We start from the raw sequence: 20467 nt of genomic DNA, 5'->3' as shown, positions 1-20467 counted from the left end.
TCAGGTGGACAGCTGCTTATCCAGTCTATCCATGCAATGATATTCTCTCACAAGTGCAACCAATCTAGTAAGCCTTTTCTAGGAGACAGTGAGGTTTGCAGGTGCTGGAGATCAGAGTTGAGAGTGTGTTGCTGGAAAAGCACAGCAGGTCAGGCAGCATCCGAGGTGCAAGAAAATCGACGTTTCAGGTCGTAGCCCTTCATCAGGATTCCTGGATGTTGCCTGACCTGCTGTGCTTTTCCAGCAACACAATCTCAACTAAGCCTTTTCTAGGTTGACTCTCTCCAGGGGCTACAGATCCCGCGTGGTGAATAGGAAGTGGGGGAATTAACTTATTTTCTGCTGATCAAAGTTCCCCCTCCACAAACTATGTGGCTGTTCGGAGGGTCCAAAGAGGATGATTAAAGCACCGAAGCATTGAGTTCCGAGTTTGGAGATCAGCAATGGAAGAAGTTAATAAGGAATGTAAGTGCTGATGGAATCCTCTCAATGATAGCCACCACTCAGTGCCATTGTGGTCTGTCTCCATGGTTCCATGCAGATTAGCCTTTTGTGGAACTTGTTTGGAGGTGATTTTAGGCAAAAAGACAGCGCAGGTCAACTCACCAATCTGCAGGTGATGAGCAAAAGAGCTTTCTTTCTGACCTTGAGCAGGTTCTCCACACTCACTATCCATTTGTACCAAGGAGGTTGAGGGAGGAGTTTGGACAGAGGTGCTGTCAATTTTTCGTTCGAAGCAAAGCACTGCAAATGTTGGAAATGTAAATCAAAACGGAGAATGCTAGAGGAACTCAATGGGTCTGGCAGTGTCTGTGGAGAGAGAAACAGAGTTAACACTTCGAGTCCAGTGGGACTTCCTCAGGACAGACTGAATGGAACAGTTCTGAAGGGGTCATATTGGATTTGAAACGTTAACTCTGTTTCTCTCTCCACAGATGCTGCCTGACCCACCGTGAACTTCCTTGTTGCCTCAATGGATGGGTGGTCAGCAAAAGAGGTAGGTTTACAGCTGTGTTTTTTGTCATCTGATGTGCCATTAGAACAAGTGGTTGCAAACACTGCATATGAACTCAGTGTTGGATAAATGGATAAAGGTATCAGCTTTGTAGTGCACTTGCTTGTCACATGTACCTATAGCAGATGGACTTCAGCAGTTTAGGAAGGCAGCTCAATCTCTCAAAGGCAACTAGGGACAAGCAATAAACTCTGACCTAGACAGCTACACCCACATCTCCTGAGTGAATAAAAATAATGGCACTTAATTCTCTTCCCCTCAAATGTCAAAATCACTTAACGCCTGAGAGTGCTTTGTATGGATGTCTCCAGGTTTGTTTTTCACCATATATTGGGCACTTTGCAAGCTCTGAGGCTGTGATTTTCTTCAGATCTAAGTTTGAGTCATCCTATCGAGGAGCTTTCCCTGCTCATCTGTGTGCAGGAATTCTCCACACAATTTGACTGACCCAGTGAAACTGGGAGCTCTGTCCAGTACCAGGTTATAACCAGATATAAGGAAGACAATTAAAAGCTGTTCACTGATTCTACAAGAACTAGGGGACACAAACCTAAGGTTTGGAGCAAAGGTTGCTTGGGGAATTTGAGTGCATTCAGTGAGTGGTAATGACCTGGAAATCACAGCCCATGAGATGATAAATGGAAGTTAATGAACTTTTGACAAAAATAATCTTTGAAGAGTACAGAGATAACGCCAGGAATCGGGCTTGACTGGATTACTCTATGGAGATTTGATGGGCTCCTTTGGTTTCACAATACATGTGTCCTTGCTGAAGATACTCCAATTGTTTCATCTCAAGCATCATTCAATTCCTCATATTCTCTGATTGACCAGTAGTTCTTCACCTTCTACCCTCAGTTTCTATAACAACCCTGTCTCCCTCCATATTATCCCTCACAGAGTCATTACCCACCTGACTCTGGGAGCTTCGAAATCCTCCTCCTCCTCCCTCTCTCCATCCTCATGTTGTTGAAAGTCTCGGAATGGAATTTCTTTCATTCCTCTTACAATCTGCGGGAGCGTCAGTTAGCTGCTGAAGCACTGGACCTTCACGTGTGGACACTGAGCAATGCAATCACCAAGGCTTCTGCGAAAGGCTTTGCTGTGGGAACTCTTCACGCTTGCTCAGTAGAGACACCGTGTCCATCGCTGCATTGATCTGAGCAAGTAGCAGTCAGGTTATCCATTACTCCCAAAGTACCATTACGGGTGAATGCAGGGTTAAAGAAAAAACTAAGGAGAACTGGAAATCACCAGTGATGTGATGCCAAGTTTGGGGCTAACTGATCTGTAGCTCACAGGAGGGAGAAAAGAGCAGGAGATGTAAGGAGTTCTACTTTTGAGAGTGTGAGAAGGATTGGATATAAGTTAGTGAGTACTATGGCACCATATTGCAGTTAATAAATCACCACACAAAGTCCTACCCCATTCTGATGTTAAGCACAGAGGTGCATGCAACACATTATCTGGAACACGAGTATTTATTGAAAGAAGTTTTTCTGACCGAGCTCATGACAACTGAGGTAGTTAGTTTGGGAACCACAGGAGGCCAAAGAATTGTGGCATTCTTCCAGTCCTATTCTTACAAAGTTGTAACAAGCCCATCTGATAATCAAAGTTCCAATCCACTGCTTTAACTCAGCCCACACCAGCTGCACCTCGTTGGAGAGAAGACAGGGTACGTACAATTTGCCAAGGATCTTTTAATAGTACTCCCCAAGCGCATAGCCTTTACCCTCGAAAAGGACAAGAGCAGCAAGGCACATTGTATTCCCACCATCTGCAAATTCCCCTCCAGCATTGTGCTTTGGAGCGATATCACTTCACTGGTGCTGGGTCAAAACCCTGGAACTCCCTTTCTAACAGCCCAGTAAGTGGATCAACATCCTATAGACGTCAGCGGTTCAAGAAGGCAGCTCACAATGACCTGCGCAAGCACTATTAGGGACAGGAAACAAATACTGGCCCAGGCAGTGATATCCAAGTTCCAACAGCAAGTGAAAACTAGTAGCCAAGTGTGTATATTTAGCAGAATGGGCCTTATGGCTGAAACATCGATTCTCCAGCCCCTAGGATGCTGCCTGACCTGCTCTGCTTTTCCAGTGCCACATTCTCAAAATTGATGCCACCAGTGTGGGTTTAATTCCTGCACCAGCTGGGGTTACCACGAAGGGCTCTCCTCACCCTCTCTCCTTGCTCAAGTACCCAAGAGGGCACCGGCGGAGTAGGCCGCTCTGAGGCTCCCGAGCCCAGGCTCGTCCGCTGCGTCCAGTTTTCTTTTTTTCTTCTTTTCTTTGTTTCTCTTTTTCCCGTTTTTGCTTTGACTTGAAGGGCTCGGTCACGGCAGCATCGGCGGTGACGGGGTCCTGAAGAGCTAGGAAGGCATCTTCGACGGGGTCCGAGTGAGACTCTCGGTGGTAGCAGCTTCAGAGACAACTTTAGTAGTGGCAGCAGCGTTGTGGGCCCGACTCCTGGTGGGGAGGCCTGGTGAGCTGGCAGCTACATCACTTCAGAGTTGTGAGTTGTTACCGGGACTCTGACAGCGGGGAGGTGGTGACTGCAGCGGGAATCCTGTCGACGTGGCAACGTGGCTGCAGTAATGGTGGCTTTATTGGCTCAGAGTGAGATTCCTGTCAGCAATGGGGCAGCAGATAAAGAACAAAGTTGGACTCTCTTTATTTATATATCTTTTTATTTTTAAGTTCAAAATGGTGCAAGAGTTAAAGCTTTTCGTTGTATTTTCCCTAAGTACACGTGACAATAAATCATTCAATTCAGCATTAGGTGTGGCGACCCTCAGGTTAAACCAGCGCCAGTCTCTCTCTGGTGAGACAATGGTGACCATGGCGACTGTTAGCAGAATGCTAACAGTGACGGTGGTCAATACATCAACTGCTTTTGGTCAGCAAAGGCTTGTGACATTGGACTCAGATGGGAGGAACTGCACGGTGATAAACCTTCGACCTTGAGCCTACCTGATACTGAAGCCATAGAAATGGAAGCTCAGCATTGGTTCATTGTGCCAGTTCCATGAGCAGTTAATGTGTCAGGAATGATGGCTTTCCATCAGGATTACAACCTGATTTTGTTATGGGGGGCTAGGGTGAGTGAGGGTGAGGGGAATGCCTGCTCGAGAAGGTGAGTGTCAGATTGGCTCAATACCAACAACACCGTCTCCTCAATCTCCCCGTAATCCCAATCATGGCACCTTGTCATGGGTCTGCAAATAATTACCCAGGGACCCTGGCTTCATTGTGGCTCATTGGCTTTCTTTACTTTTAGAACTCTGCCAAATAAATGCATTTCTAAAATATTTTAAACATGCCTCTATCCACACGTACCCAAATATTTTTTGATGTTCAGTTTTCCCTCTGCCTCCCCCATCCATTTGGTTTCCTCCTGCTTTGTCAAGACTTAAAAATATTGGGTTGGGAAATGAAGTCATAGAGTCATCGAGATGTACAGCACAGAAACAGACCCTTCAGTCCAACTCGTACATGCCAACCAGATATCCCAACCCAATCTAGTCCCACCTGCCAGCACCCGGTCCATATCCTTCTAAACCCTTCCAATTCATATACCCAACTTTTAAATGTTGTATTTGTACCAGCTTCCTCTGGCTGCTCATTTCATACATGTACCACCTTCTGTGTGAAAATGTTGCCTTTTAGGTCCCTTTTATATCTTACCCCTCTCACCCTAAACCTACACCCTCTAGTTGTGGACTCCCCCACCCCAGGGAAAAGACCTTGTCTATTTATCCTATCCATGCCCCTCATGATGTTATAAACCTCTATAAGATCACCCCTCAGCCTCCAACGCTCCAGGGAAAACAGCCCCAGCCTGTTCAGCCGCTCCCTATAGCTCACACCCTCCAACCCTGGTAACATCCTTGTAAATCTTTTCTGAACCCTTTCAAGTTTCACGACATCCTTCTGATAGCAGGGAGACTGGATGCATGTTTTGTTTAAATCGGTAATAACAACTCTAAAAGGGGGGATGTTAGACGCTAGTGTCGTTACAGGTCACGGAGAGAAACCACAACAACAGAGACCGGGTCTGTTCCGAGATAAGTACCTGGTACGCAGATGTGGCATTTTTTTGCACGTGTGATATCAGGCCTGTCTAGAAATGGAGTTTCTAGATGTGCAGGCCGTTCAGAAAATTAACACACAGCCAGGAAAGAAAGGCCCAGTAGTTGTTGAGATTCATGAAAAGAACATCAGGCAGAGCGAGAGAGGGAGGTTGACAACATGGCAGAGGCGATGAACAGAGGCAAACGCTCTCCATCTCCATCTTGAGCCAGCTGAAGACGTCTGACAATATTTTGTTGCTGACCTTCTGTCGAGATGTCTGTGTGAATCATCCAATTAGCATTTCATACAACAGCTACCCATCTTCAAACCTGAGAAGTGTTCACCTCATTGACATTTTCTCTTTGTTTCACCTTCCTCTCTTGTCTCCGGGAAGAATCATTCACCCTTCGCTGCCTCAGATGATTGTGTAGGTTCAGGCTCCGGTTGCTAAGGGACAGTAGGTTACAGAGATTTTATTTCTGTCTCTGTCTTGAAAGCTTACAGGCTTTGATTCAAGGACAAACAATGCCAGGAATCGATTAGCTGTTTTTCTTTTAACCTAATAAAGAATAATTTGAATTCAGGCTGCTGTTACAGCATTGCACAGGAAAAGAGTAGCGGGAACCGTTTCCCTCTTATGTCAGCCCTTTGGTTCAACAGCATTGAGATGTATTCCTCACTGCCGTGTCTGTCCCATCACTCAACACACAACCCAATGAAGGAGAAACACAATTCCACTCAAGAGCAAATAGGAAGAACTTTCAATTATATAGCACCTTTCTCGACCTCCGAGTGTCTCAAAGTGCTTTACAACCATAGCTGCAGTTACTGAAATGTCTGGCTGTTGCAGGGGAAAAGAGAATGATTAGCAGGTTGGTCAGAAACTCAGTTGAAGGTTGGGTTTTAAGGGGGGCGAGGTGGATGGTTCTCCTTAGGTCAGGGACGTAAATGGATAAAGGCATATCCACCACTAGACCCACTTCACATTATCACTAATGAAGGCAACCTGTGACCTTCTTGAACCACTGCAGTCCACCTGCTGTAAGGTAGAACCACAACATGTCAATGCTATTAGGGAAGGACTTCCAGGATTTAGAAGGAACAGCGATTGTATTTCCGAGTCAGGATGGTGAGTGGCTTGGAGGGGAACCTTGGAGGTGTTCCCCTATATCTGTTGCTCTTGTCCTTCTAGATGGAAGTGGTCATGGGTTTGGAAGGTGCTGTCTGAGGTGCACTGGTGTATTTCTGTAATACATCGTAGATGGTGCACACTGCTGCTACTGAGGAGAAAATGAGTGTTTGTGAACGTGATGCCAATCAAGTGGGCCATTGTGTCCTGCATTGGGTCCAGGTTCTTGAGTGTTGTTGGGACTGCCCCCATCCAGGACAGGTGGGCAGTATTCCAGCGCACTCCTGACTTGGGCCTTGTAGATGATGGGCTATTGGAACCATTGTGTTCATATGCATAGTCCAGTTCAGTTTCTGGTCAATGGTAACCCCCAAAGATGTTGATGGTAGGAGATTTAGTGATGTTAATACCATTGAATGTCAAACAGCAATGTTTGGATTCTCTCTTATTGGAGATGGTCATTACCTACCACCTGTCAGGCACAAATGTTCCTTGTCATTTTCAAGTCCAAGTTGGCCCAAGGATAAATATTTGCCAGATTTCTATATTTCTTTAAAAACTACAATAACATCACTTCTATCAAGCTGAGAGGATTGATAAAGCCCATATTTATAATTTGCTTTTCAACAGTGCAGCACCCCCCTCAGTAGAGCACTGAAGTGTCAGTCTCACATTTAGACTGAATTTTCTGATGTGGGTTTTGAACCCAAAACATTTTGACACAGGTGAGAACGTTAACCACTGAGTCAGGAGTGACATCTAGTGGGATGTGCTTATCGTGACACACGTGTGCCTTATAGATGTTTTCTAATCAATCTGTTTAGAGATGTTATTGCACACCTTTGCAGCAGATGGGACTTGAAACTGGGCTCCCAGCTCAGAGATGGGTTCATGACTGCTGCACCACAAGCAAGCATTGTACACCAACTCAGTGTCATGGGAACAATGCCTGGAATTAAGGAACCATTGGAAAGTCAAAACATGCCATTCCATCATGACAGTTAGCATACACTCCGAGGACTGACTTTGTTCAACGTTTTAATTTGCTGTGATTAAAGTTTTCTTCTTTCTGTCTTTTTGTAACAGTCAGCAAGTTTGGGACAAAAAAAACCCAGAAACTTAGGCTTGGGAACCAAAGGCTACAGAGAAGATGCAGAGATAGGACGCTCAGTGTAGTGATTGTAAAGGGGTTAGCCAGCTGGACACCTTAGAATAAGAGTTCCCTGTTGGGGTTGTTAATCGGGTCCAATGAGGGAGCCTTGACTGACAGATAAGATAAGGTGTGTCAGACATCCTGTTCACTCTGGGAGCTGGTTTTGATGGAGCTGGACTAGTGTCAAGGCCTCTCTATGTGTAAGTAAAGGGGGACCTGGTGACAGAATATCGGCCTCTATGGATTTATTTCAGCCTGAGGTGCAGAGTGAAAGAACACTGTACAGCCTGTATTATTGTATTAAAATATCTGTGTCTCCTTCTATCATGAACCCGTATCTGCATTAGAATTGGGAATCGGTCCAGTTTTCTGTTGAACTCTGAACTGTTCCAACTTGTAGCCTGTTACATATACAAAGCAATCAGTGCCAAGGACAAACAGTGAATCAATTCATTAAGTTCCTGCCCAGATTAAATGGGTATTATTTTGTTTATTTTCCATTTGACAAGCTTCCTTGTTAAACCAGAATTTCGGGCTAAAGGCATTTGAATTTACTAATGAGGATCTGTGATTAAAAGTTGAATGATGACCAAACCATTAGCATTTGATGTCAAAACTCATCTGGTTCACCACTGCCCTATAAGGAAGTGAATCTGCCATTTTATAAGTCCAGACCCACAACAACGTGGTCGATTCTTAACTACCCTCTGGGCAATTAATACTGGCTCAGCCAGCAATGCCTGTTCCTTGTGAATGAAGTAAGGGAAAAAAAATTCTAAAGCCTAATCCTGTTAGTGGACAGTCTCAGCTTGAAATTGATTGAATCAACTATGAAGATTTCTCCATGAGGAGAGATATTCTGTTTTCACTGAGCCTGTTTGATTTCTGATTGACCAGTACGGTTGCAGGGATTCAGGGATTTTGGTTCAGGTTTGGGGTGGTTCTCTCTGGGGTAAAGGAAGTTGAGAAATTTGATAGAAGTGTAGCAGATGATGATAGGTTTGGATGATGTAGAGAGGGCAATATAAGCTGTTCCTATAAGCTGATGACACAAAGACTAAGTGACAGGGATTTAAGGTTTTGAGCAAGAGATTCACGGGATATGTGAGGAAGAGTCTTTCTACCTACGATTTGGAATGCTCTTGAACATGTAGGGGAGGCGTTGGCCAAGTGGTAATGTTGCTGGACTATTAACCTAGAGACCCGGGTAATTATCTGGGGACCCCAGGTTCGAATCCCGCCACAACAGATGGTAGAATTTGAATTCAATAAAAATCTACAATTAAGAGTTCTAATTGCTGGCAAATGGGACTAGATTGGGTTAGGATATCTGGTCAACATGGACGAATTGGACCGAAGGGTGTGCTCCATGCTGTACATCTTTAAGACTCTAAAATACAGGAAGACATTAATAAACATGCAGAATTGGCAAATGGATTCCAACATACTGTAGATGAGTGTGATGTGGAAGATTGAGACCGTGTGACCATTGGAAAATGGGCCAAGAAACTGCGAGTTCTGTGATATACATCACGAAAGGTTGTGACACGGATTAACAAGGCCATCAAACAGAACACTGTATCAAAATCTGACAGGTTTGAAAAGAAATTATGCTGCGTTAACTTGTACAGAACCATGGTTAGGCTGCAGTGAGCACTCTACACAATTCTGGTCTTCTGTAATTGAAGAAAAAGAGGAGATAGAGGCAGCAAGAGAAGCTGTGTGGAAGCTTTACCAGAATTATGTGATAATCGAGAGGTTATAGTGGTCAGGAAGACTGGAGTTCCTTTATATTGACTACTGAGGGCTATTGTGATAGGCATCTTTAAGGTTAGAGAAGGGTTTGGTCAATTGCGTAGAGAAAATATTCCCACTTGCAGGGAGACCAGACCCAAGAGAATCCAAGACAAGCCTCACAGGGTGGCATGTGGTTCAGTGGTTAGCACTGCTGCCTCACAGTGCCAGGGACCCGGGTTCGATTCCAGCCTCGGGTGAGTGTCTGTGTGGAGTTTGCACATTGTCTGCATGGATTTCCTCCGTATGCTCCGGTCTCCTTCCATAGTCCAAAGACGTGCAGGTTAGGGTGGATTGGCCATGGGAAATTGAACATACTCTGCAGGCTAGGTGGCTCATCCATGGGGGATGCAGGGTTACAGGGTAAGGGGTGGGTCTGGGTGGGACGCTGTTTGGAGGTTCGTTGTGGACTCGATGGGCTGAATGGCCTGCTTCCACACTGTAGGGATTCTAAGTGATGAGAATGTGAAACGGACTACCGAGCATTTGAGTGGAGGCTGGATGAACATATGAGGGAGGGAGGAAGAGAAGGAGATGGTGATGGAGTGAGGTGTGGAGGGGGAGAGGCAACATAAATGGAGCATTGCTGTCAGCAGAGAGGTGCTGGGCTGAATGGCAGGATTGGTGGGAGCACATATGCTGTTGAGGCCATAAGGAATCTCCAGGATGGGTTGAGTGAGTGGCCATGCTGTTTGGTAGGAAGAATCAAAAGGCAGAGTAGTGTCTAAATCGAGCGAAAATCCAACAAGTGTAGTGCAGAAGGATGTGGGTGTTTATGAGCAGGGAACATAAAGTTAGCTTGCAGGTGCAACGTGTAATTACTAAGGCAAAAGGGATGTTGGCTGTTATCGGTGGGAGGTTGGAGTTTAAAAGTAGGAAAAGTCTTCTTACAACTGTATAGGGTATTGGTGAGGCCGTGAATGTATTGGAAACAGCTTTCCCAGGGTTGTAAATTAATCTCAGGGATGCTTCTTATGTGGGTGCATTCTGCTGTAGAAGAAGCTGCTGTTCCTTTGTTTAAGTTGCTGTTACTCCAATCTCTCTCAGGGTCCTTCTCTCAGTTAGCTGCTGGTGACTGTCCCCAGGTCCTCACACTCTTTCTCGTTTCTCTCTGTCTCTCTCTCTCATACACACGCACATCAGTCCCTCTCTCTCTCATCAATTCCTCTCCCTCTCTCTCTCACTCTCTCTCTCTCACATCAGTTCCTCTCTCTCTCTCACACACACACACACACACATCAGTCCTCTCTCTCTCTCTCTCTCTCATCAGTCCCTCTATCTCTCATCAGTTCCTCTCTCTCATCAGTTTCTCTCTCTCTCACATCAGTCCCTTTCTCTTTCTCTCTGTCTCTCTCTCTCTCTCTCTCTCTCTCTCTCTCTCTCTCTCTCTCTCTCTCTCTCTCTCTCACACACACACATCAGTCCCTCTCTCTCACACACACATTCACATCAGTCTTCCTCTCTCTCATCAGTTTTTTTCTCTCTCTCTCTCTCTGTCTCTCTCCCTCTCTCTCTCACACACAGATAAATCGCCCCCTCATCAGTCCCTCTCTCTGTCTGTCTCTGTCTCTCTCTCTCTCTCTCTCACAAACACACATATCAGGCCTCCTCTCTCTCTCACCAGCCTTTCTCTCTCTCTCATCAGTCTCTGTCTCTCTCACACACGTATACATCAGTCCCTTTCTCTCTAACACACACACACACACACACACACGCTTGCCTAACCTCAGTGTGTGAGTTGGTTAAACACGAGCCCACAGATTTTCCTTCCCCTTTCTGTAGTGTGTATGTGTGTGTGTGTGTGTGTGTGTGTGGGGCCATCAGCAGTCATTGTCTAACTTATCCTTTTGACTTATTAATCCACAGGATGTGGTTCCTTCCCTGTTCCTCTTTGAAATGAAGTGTTGCTTGTTGAAGGTAGAAGTTATTCAACCCTTCATGTCCTTGCCATCTCTTTACAAGAATGATTCGCCAAGCCCTGGTGCCCGACCTTTGTCCCAAAACCCTGCAGTCTCTTCTCTCTCTTCCAATAATTGTCCATTCTCCTTTGAAAACCACAAATGAGTCTGCCTCCAGTGCAGTCTCCAGTGCAGAACCTTCCGGAACCTAACCACTCAAGGTTTTCCCTCACATCGCCTCATGAGGGAGATCTGTAAAAGTTGGCCAGATGACGATTACAGATTGCTTTCTCAAAGTTGGCCAGTTGTGTTTTTACAATTGCCTTCACCCTCAAGATCACTACTGATGATGCAAGCTTTATTTTAAAGTACAGATTCCTTCTTAACCTAAATTGCATTCATCAACTGCCTTGAACTCATGTGTTTCAGGTTGTTAATCTAGGCTAAATCTCTGGATTCGTCATCCAGTGACATAGCTCCGACATTACTACACATTGCGATACTCTGTCGCTTTATTCTGTTCCTGTTGCTTCACAGGAGGGGGATCTGGTTCCCAAAGACTGTTCCTTTTGGAGGTTACAGCTTGGTGCTACTCAGTTGGAATGATGTGGGTGGCTGTGTCTGATTGATCCCTGTCCAAGGGCCACTGAGAGGTCATTTCACCCTCCATTCACTCCACCTTTGCTGAGCAAGTGCCACAGCAGCGTTGGTGCCTGGTCATCCAAAGTGTGTCTGTGCCAGTGGCGCGGTGAGGGTGAGGAGTGGAGGAACCTCCATGGTAAGAACCCAGATTCTCTCTGCTGTACCACAGGACAGAAAAGCGAGACTGACGCCCAATCGAGTGACTCGACATGAAGACAGAAGTAGCCAGAAAGTCTCAGTGGGACAGGCAGTAACTGGAAGAGAGAGAACATGTCAAGCTGACAGTCTGTTGCTGATACTTTGTCTCTCTCCGTGCAGGCACTACTGGACTGACTGAGCCTTTTACAACAGTTTGTCTTACTTTCAGATTTCCCCAGTATTTGGCTGCATCTGTTGCTGCCTCCTACCTCAGGTAGATCATAAAATCATGGAATCCCTACAGTGTGGAAACAGGCCATTTGGCCCAACAAGTCCACACTGACCCTCTGAAGAGTATTCCACCCAGACCCATTCCCCTATCCTATTACATTACGTTTCCCCTGATTAATGCACCTAACCTAAACATCCCAGAACACTATAGGCAATTTAGCGTGGCCAATTCACCTGACCTGCACATCTTTGGACTGTGGGAGGAAACCGGAGCACCCGGAGAAAACCCACACAGACACGGGGAGAATGTGCAAACTCCACACAGACAGTCGGCCAAAGCTGGAATCAAACATGGGTCCTTGGCGCTGTGTGCCATCATTAGATAGAGAGAGAGAGATAGTGAAAGAGAGAGAGAGAGAGGGATAGTGATAGAGCGAGAGAGACTTAGAGGAATAGTGAGGGATCATAGAATCCCTCTGTAGGGATTCTATCCATCTGTTACATGGGGCACTCAATTCATGCTGAAGGTCATTTGGCACAATTCAGGACAAACAGCCCCCATATCCCTCCACCTTCGATATTCACTCCCTCCCTCCAGCACCAGCAACAGTCTGTACCGGCTACAAGACGTACTGCAACAATTCGCTCAGACTCCAATCTGCCCCCTCCCCCACCCGCCAAGGACACGGTAACCTCCTCTCTTCCCTCGGAGCCAGAAGCAGGGGTCACTGTCTAAAGGTACAGGGTCATGAGACTGAGGGGAGGAGAAACATCTTCACCCAGAGAGTGGGCAGCCTGTGGGAATTTCTGCCTCAGAAAGTGGCTGAGGCGGAAACATTCAACATTTTCTAGAAGGCGTTAGATATAGACCTTAAGGCTAAAGGGATCAAAGGGTATGGGGAGAAAATGGGAATAGGGAACTGAGTTGGATGACCATCTATGAGCGTACTGAATGGGCAAGCAGGTTCGAAGGGCTGAATGGCCTACTCCAGCTCCAGTTTTCTTTGGTTCTAGACACCATCCTGACTTGGAACGATATCGCTGCTCCTTCAGTGACACTGAGTCAAAATCCTGGAAGCTCCTTCCCTAACTGCACTGGGGGTATGTGCCAACACCACATGGACTCCCACGGTTTCAGAAGGAAACTCACCACCTTCTCGAGCGCAGTTAGCGCTGGGTAAGGAATGCTGACCCAGCCAGTGATTCCCACATCCCGTGAATTCATGAAAGAAAAGGGAACGAGGGAATGTTTATGACAAGGGGGCTAGCATATAAAAGTAAGGAAGCCTTGCTACAGCTGGACTGGCCATCGGTGAGACCCCACCTCATAACCGCAATGTGAAGGCATTCCAGCAGGGGCCAGTAGTTGGCAATCTAGAACAGAAAGCCTGCCTTACTCAGTTCAAATCAGTTTTTCAGCTGAGGACACCTAACTCAGCCCAGATCCAGAGCTTTCTAGAACGTTCTAGGCCCATCTGTTGGTAGGAACAAAGTATCAGAAGCAGGATTAGACCTCTCGGCCCTTCGAGCCTGTTCCACTGTTCAATAAGCTCATTTCTGACCTGGTTGTGGTCTCACCCCACTTCTTTGTTTCCCCCCTCCCTACTCTATATTATTCCTTCCTACCCTTTTCCATCAAAATTAAATCAAACTCAGCCTTGAAAAGCATTCATCCCAGAGAAGGGAATTCTACAGGTTCACAACCCCCCCGAAATACAAAAGTCACCTCATCCCTATCTTCAGAGGGAGACTTCTTGTTCTTAAACTGTTCCTCCCCCATTTCTAGTCTCCCCCACAGGACAATACGTCTTAGTCCATCCATTGCCCACGGGATCTTATCTGTTTCAGTAAAACCATCTCTTGGGGTGGCATGGTGGCTCAGTGGTTAGCACTGCTACCTCCCAGCGCTAGGGTTCCAGGTTCAATTCCCGGCTCAGGCGACTGACTGTGTGGAGTTTGCACGTTCTCCCCGTGTCTGCGTGGGTTTCCTCCGGGTGCTCCGGTTTCCTCCCACAGTCTAAAGATGCGCAGGTCAGGTGAATTGGCCATGGTAAATTGCCTGTAGTGTTAGGTGAAGGGGTAAATGTAGGGGAATGGGTCTGGGTTGGTTGTGAGTCAGTGTGGACTTGTTGGGCCGAAGGACCTGTTTCCACACTGTAAGTAATCTAGAACCATTGTTCTAAAACTCCAATGACCAACATTCCGGCACATGGGGACCCCCTCATTCCCAGGAATAAGCCACGTGAATCTTCTCTGAACTACACTTGATGCATCTTCAAACAAGGAGACCAAACTATACGCAGTACTCCAGAGATGGTCGCGCTAGTACCCTGCACAACTGCAGTAAAACCTCCCTACTTTTAGATTCGATTCTGCTCACAATAAGAAGTGAGTTTATATTAGCCTTCCTAATCGCTGTGCTATACCAACCAAGAGACCAGGAGAGCAAACCGTTGACAGGAGGTGTGAAGTGAGTGGGCAAAGAATTGGCAGAGGAACACCAGGTTATGTTCAACAGGTTTATTTGGAAGCACTAGCTTTCGGAGTGCTGTTCCTTCATCAGACAACCACCTGCTGAAGGAGCAGCACTCTGAAAGCTAGTGCTTCCAAATAAACCTGTTGGACTATAACCTGGTGTTGGGTGATTTTTAAGTTCTTCCACAGAACTCATTCAAATCCTTATTCACATTTTCCCACAGTGCGCTCCATCTGTTCATATCATCAATGAAGATTGTTAAAAATTATTCACGTTACCCCCTACACTGTGTCCTGGTTCTGCATCATCCACATCCACCTCCCCAAGAATCTGACATTTACTTCAGTGCCTCTTGTCTATCACACGGGTCACTTTAGATTAGATTACTTACAGTGTGGAAACAGGCCCTTCGGCACAACAGGTCCACACCGCCCTGCCGAAGCACAATCCACCCATTCCCCTACATTTACCCCTTACCTAACACTACGGGCAATTTAGCATGGCCAATTCACCTGACCTGCACATCTTTAGACTGTGGGAGGAAACCGGAGCATCCAGAGGGTGCTCCACCCGAGGCGGGAATTGAACCCGGGTCTCTGGCGCTGTGAGGCGGCAGTGCTAACCACTGTGCCACCGTGCCGCCCACTTTGTCTCAGTGTCAGCAGTCATGAGCTAGCTTCACCAGATATCCGGGCCTCTCTCCGACTCTTTGCCTCCTTTCGGAAATTGCAATCATTTGGTCAGCTCTCCTTATATTTCCACCTTGGACTCAGTGCCACTGGCCCTATCTATGAATATGCTCCTATGAGATATTTTATGTCAGTGAAATGTGTTGCTGTTGGGGAGAGTTTATCAGGTAAGGGAGGTCTCTTGTCCTGCTGCAAAGAATTGAATTCACTTTTCCTCTCTTACTTCCCGTTATCTTGTAGTTGGACGCAGACCGTGAAGAGGATGAAATATTCAGTGACATTGACGCTGTGGTCTCGAAGAGACTGTTCCCAGCAGGAAGAGACGGTGAGGTTTATTTCTGTGGATTTCCTCGACCTTTCTGTAACCCGTAGCACAGGAAAAACCAAGTGTGTTGCAGCACCAAACAGGAAGGGATTCTTGGAAGCAACTCCTTAATCAACAATTTAGCTTTTTTGCAAAGATAAGCCTGTTTTCTTTCTTCCTCCGTCATACAGCATTGTTTTGATTGCTCTGCCTCATGTCTATTCCCTTTCACATCCGGGAATGTTGGGCAGATGGAATGGGAGGAGACCCCAGTGGAGTACAAACACCAGCATGGACTAGATAGGCCGAGTGGCCTACTACTGTCCTGTATATTCTTTATAATTTAACTGACAGTGATCTGCTTAATGTAGAGAGCTAGAGGGACTGTTTTGACTAAGAGTGTTCAAGGCGTGGTTTGTAGTGCTGGGGTCCACCTGAAGAACTGAGCTTATTAGGACCTGTTTTTTGGGCACTTTGAGAGCTCCTAGAATTCCAAGATGGCACCCAGGGCATAGAAGTGCATTCTTGGGGGGTGCCTGATGCCATATTGGTGCAAGCGTTAGCATGCATTAGATTAGATTAGATTTACAGTGCGGAAACAGGCCCTTCGGCCCAACAAGTCCACACCGCCCCGCCGAAGCGCAACCCACCCATACCCCTACATCTACCCCTTACCTAACACTACGGGCAATTTGCATGGCCAATTCACCTGACTTGCACATCTTTGGAGTGTGGGAGGAAACCAGAGCACCTGGAGGAAACCCACGCAGACACGGGGAGAACGTGCAAACTCCACACAGTCAGTCGCCTGAGGCGGGAATTGAACCCGGGTCTCTGGCGCTGTGAGGCTGCAGTGCTAACCACTGTGCCACCGTGCCGCCCACGAATGCATGCAGTGAATAGTCACAGGAACTCAGAACAAATAGGTGTTGTGGCACTGTGGCTCAGTGATTAGCACTGCTGTCTCACAGCGCCTTGGGCGACTCTCTGTGTGCAGTTTGCACATTCTCCCCATGTCTGTGTGGGTTTCCCCCCACAATCCAAAGACGTGCAGGTCAGTTGGATTAGCCATAGGAAGTGAAGGATGGGATCTGGGTGGAATGCTCTTATGGAGGGTTGGTGTGGGCTGAATGGCCTGCTTCCTTGCTGTGGGGATTCTATGATGCCACAGACAGGATGGTACAATCCTAGCAGCATAGTTTCTCCTGTGCTCAGTGGATAGCACCAGCCCCTGAATGGGTTCAGATCCCAATCCAGCACTTTGCTATGAAGACCAAGTCTGGCAATCCCATGGGGGTGATGTACTCTCAGGGGTGATATTAAGCTAAGGCCCTATTTGTCCATGATGCTTTGGTCTTCTGTCATAACTGAAGATCCTTATCCCTGTGAATGCTTTCTGCATCCCACCTCATGCCTTCAAAACTGTGGCTGACAGAGATAGAGGCATGTGAAATCTGTGTTCGGTAAGCATTCAAACTGATGGTTAAACAACGTTTTGTAAAAATTCTCCTTACTTGTCCATTGTTTAATTACCTTGGTATATAAAGCTTCCAGATCCTATTGACCATCTAATGTTTATTTGTGCTCAATCTTTAAGAAAACTCTATATTTGAACCCTTGAAATCTCTCTATTCAAAGAGAAGGTGTGAGGAACGAAACTTGTCTGTACATGCACTCCCCAGTAACTGTTGGGCAATTTCATGACAAATATTTAATTGCATAATCTGGGTATGTGTCAGATTGTACTTTATCAACAAAGTGTAGAATAATGCCCCACACCTCCAGGTATTTATTGGAAGGGAGACAAAGTATTTTCTTTCCCATCAGGTGTTGTGCAAGCTGTAAAACATCATTACAAGTTGTAACAGAGCCAGACAGACCGGGTAAATTGTTGAGTCAGCATTTAGGGTTCCCAGGGTTCCTTGGTTAATTGTTGTATTAGAGCACGAGACTCTTAATATCAGGGCCTAGGGTATGTGCCCCACACTGGGCATCCTTTTTGGGTGGGGCATTGTGGATCAGTGGTGAGCACTGCATTTTCACAGCGCCAGGGGCCCGGGTTCAACTCCAGCCTCTGTGTGGAGTTTGCACATTCTCCCCGCGTCTCCGTGGGTTTCCTCTGGGTGCTCCAGTTTCCTCCCACAATCCAAAGAGGTGCGGGTCAGGTGATTTGGCCATGCTAAATTGCCCATAGAGTTCAGGGAAATGTAGGTTGGGTGCATTAGTCTGGGATAAAATGTGGAGTAATAGGGTAGGGGATTGGTCTTCGGAGGGTCAGTATGGACTTGTTGAGCTGAAGGGCCTGTTTCCACACTGCAGGGATTCAATGGTGTTCTTAAGATCATGGTTGCAAGCCCATTAGTATGGGACATGAAAATGAGAGAATATAAAGTCGGCTCTGTCTCCACTGGCAATGTTGAGGGATAAATATTGACCAAGACAACAGGGAGAATAGGCAGTAGGTCGAAACCTGTTTCTTGCCTTGAGTTCTATCATCCCCATCTGGGAATTATTCATAAAAACACTTTCATAGCATGTTAGCATCCATGACAAAGACCACCCTTAATTGTCATTGAGTGGCTTGCAAGGTAATTTCAGAGAGCAGTTAAGAATCAACCAGAATCTGGAGTCATGTGTAGGCCAGATTGGGTAAGGAAAGCAGATCTCCCTTCCGAAGATAGCTAAAAATCACACAACAACAGGTTATAGTCCAACAGGTTTATTTGGAATACTAGCTTTCAGAGCATTGCTCCTTCATCGGGTAGCTAGTGGGGCAGGATCCTAAGACACAGAATTTATAGTAAAAGATCATAGATTAGATTCCTTACAGTATGGAAACAGGCCCTTCGGCCCAACAAGTCCACTCTGACCCGCTGAAGAATAACTCAACCAGATCCATTCCCCGACCTTATATTTACCCTGATTAACGCACCTAACACTACGGGCAATTTAGCATGGCCAATTCACCTGACCAGCATATCTTTGGATTGTGGGAGGAAACCAGAGCACCCAGAGGAAACCCACACAGACACAGGGAGAACGTGCAAACTCCACACAGACAGTCACCCAATGCGGGAATCCTTTGGAATGGGTTGCAGGTATCGATTCATTAATATGTAAATCCCAGAACCTTAAACTATCCCGGGAATGTGACTTGAAAGAAATTCTGGGCCACTATTTCTCAGATCATTTGCTGCATCAAACAGTGGCACCAGGACACCATTGACACATCAGCGTTGGGAATGAGGTGCCTGAGTACCCTAACAGCACTGGTCAGAGTTTGAATGTGGTAACCTAATGAGCTCCATGTTAGGATCTGTGACTGTTTCAGTTCCCACTTGCTGTTGTGCTTAAGGCAGAGTCTGCCTGATCAACCATGTCGTCTTGTCACAAAATCCTCAACAAAGACAAACCCCTTTCCGACATTCTGAGACTTTTTTGGGAAAGTGTGAGATTTTTGCCATTCTCTGTTTCAGATGCTTGGCCTTCATCGCAAAGATCACGGACTTTCCCCCTCTGTAACATCGGCTTGTTCTGGCATAGCCTGAACCCACACACCCCCAGCCACTGAAACCCTCAACCGTGCCTTTGCGATCTGTACGTACACAGGGCTATCTAATGGTATCTCCATTCTTTCCCTTTAGATTGTTCAAACTCACAACCCACACCAAATAACATTAACCTAATCACCGCCTCCTGGCTGAACTACAAGGGCTCTCAGACCCTCAACAACTCCAATGTAAAACTCTCCTAGTGTTTAAATCCATTCATGGCCTCCTCCCTTCTTGCCCTCATCCAGCTATCCAGCCTCAGACTTGCCCCTCGCAGCCTGGGATTTTACTTTTTTTTTGTGATCAAAACAGTGAAGGGGAGGGTAGGGACTAAATCAAAATAGAGTTGGAGGGAGAAATGATGCACTCCACTCCCTGTGGCGCCCACCTCTCCCTGAACAGCTCCAGGGTGTCGGTGGAGACACTCCTCTTTTTTTTTCTTTTTTTTCACCCGAGTGACCAGTGACAAGCACCGCCCTTCACATCAAAGGGCAATGCTGTGTGATTCTCCTGGTTATATTTTTTTTTCTTTTTTTTTTACCCCCACACGAAGTGCGGTAGTGCTTATTTTTTCCCCAGCACCCATGGTGTGTGTGCGTAGGTGTGAGACACAGTGAGAGACACAAAGTGCACGAATCTTTATTCAATTGCCACCACCAGGAAGATAGAAAAAACACCCGAGTGGCCAGTGACAAGCACTGCCCTTCTCATCAAAGGGCAATGCTGTGTGAGCAAAACAGTGAAGGGGAGCAGCCTGGGGTTTTATCTATCCCCAGCTTGTTGGGCCACACTTCCTGAGCTCATTCCTTCACCCCCTTAGAGTCTTGGTATTTGCCTGAGCACCTTCCTCTGCACCTTACAATGCAAGTCGAGAGTGTGATGCTGGAAAAGCACAGCAGGTCAGGCAGCATCCGAGGAGCAGGAGAATTGACGTTTCAGGCTTAAGCCAATCCAACCCAGTTTCTGGCCATTTCAGACATCATCTTCCTCTTTCCATGACGAAGCTTCAGAATTGCTACATTGGCTGTGAAGTGTGTTGGAACACACTAGGGTGCTACATAAGTGTAAATATTTCTTCACACTCCCTGTATTACCATTTTTAATGAACCTATTGCAGGTATATTATGACCTGCCTCAAGGACAGGTGGGACTTGAGTCCGGGTTCTTCTAGCTCAGAGATAGAGACACTACCAATGCACCACAAGAGCTCTCTTCTTTTTTTAGTTACACTGATGCCTCTGTGAAGTACCTTAGCCTCTTCTTCACTCATTGAAGACACGCTAATATAAATTCTAGTCAAGTATTAAGTGGGTTTGTGAAGTCTGCCTTCACTGCCAATGTGTCTCTGCATAATATAACTCGATTGTTTTA

General features: G+C 46.4%; 1 protein-coding gene across 1 annotated transcript in view; it reads left to right on the top strand.

The window, feature by feature from the left end:
* The window catches only part of LOC140469334 (adenylate kinase isoenzyme 1-like), a 158557-nt gene that overhangs the window by 54313 nt on the left and 83777 nt on the right, over positions 1–20467 (top strand). Inside the window, exon 7 of the mRNA XM_072565750.1 lies at positions 15482–15566. Within this exon, the coding sequence (XP_072421851.1) occupies positions 15482–15566 (85 nt within the window). The remainder of the gene's footprint in view (positions 1–15481; positions 15567–20467) is intronic.

The sequence above is a fragment of the Chiloscyllium punctatum genome, chromosome 49 (assembly GCF_047496795.1).
Source record: "Chiloscyllium punctatum isolate Juve2018m chromosome 49, sChiPun1.3, whole genome shotgun sequence".
Classification (NCBI taxonomy): domain Eukaryota; kingdom Metazoa; phylum Chordata; class Chondrichthyes; order Orectolobiformes; family Hemiscylliidae; genus Chiloscyllium; species Chiloscyllium punctatum.
This window is presented reverse-complemented; position numbering and strand designations above follow the sequence as displayed.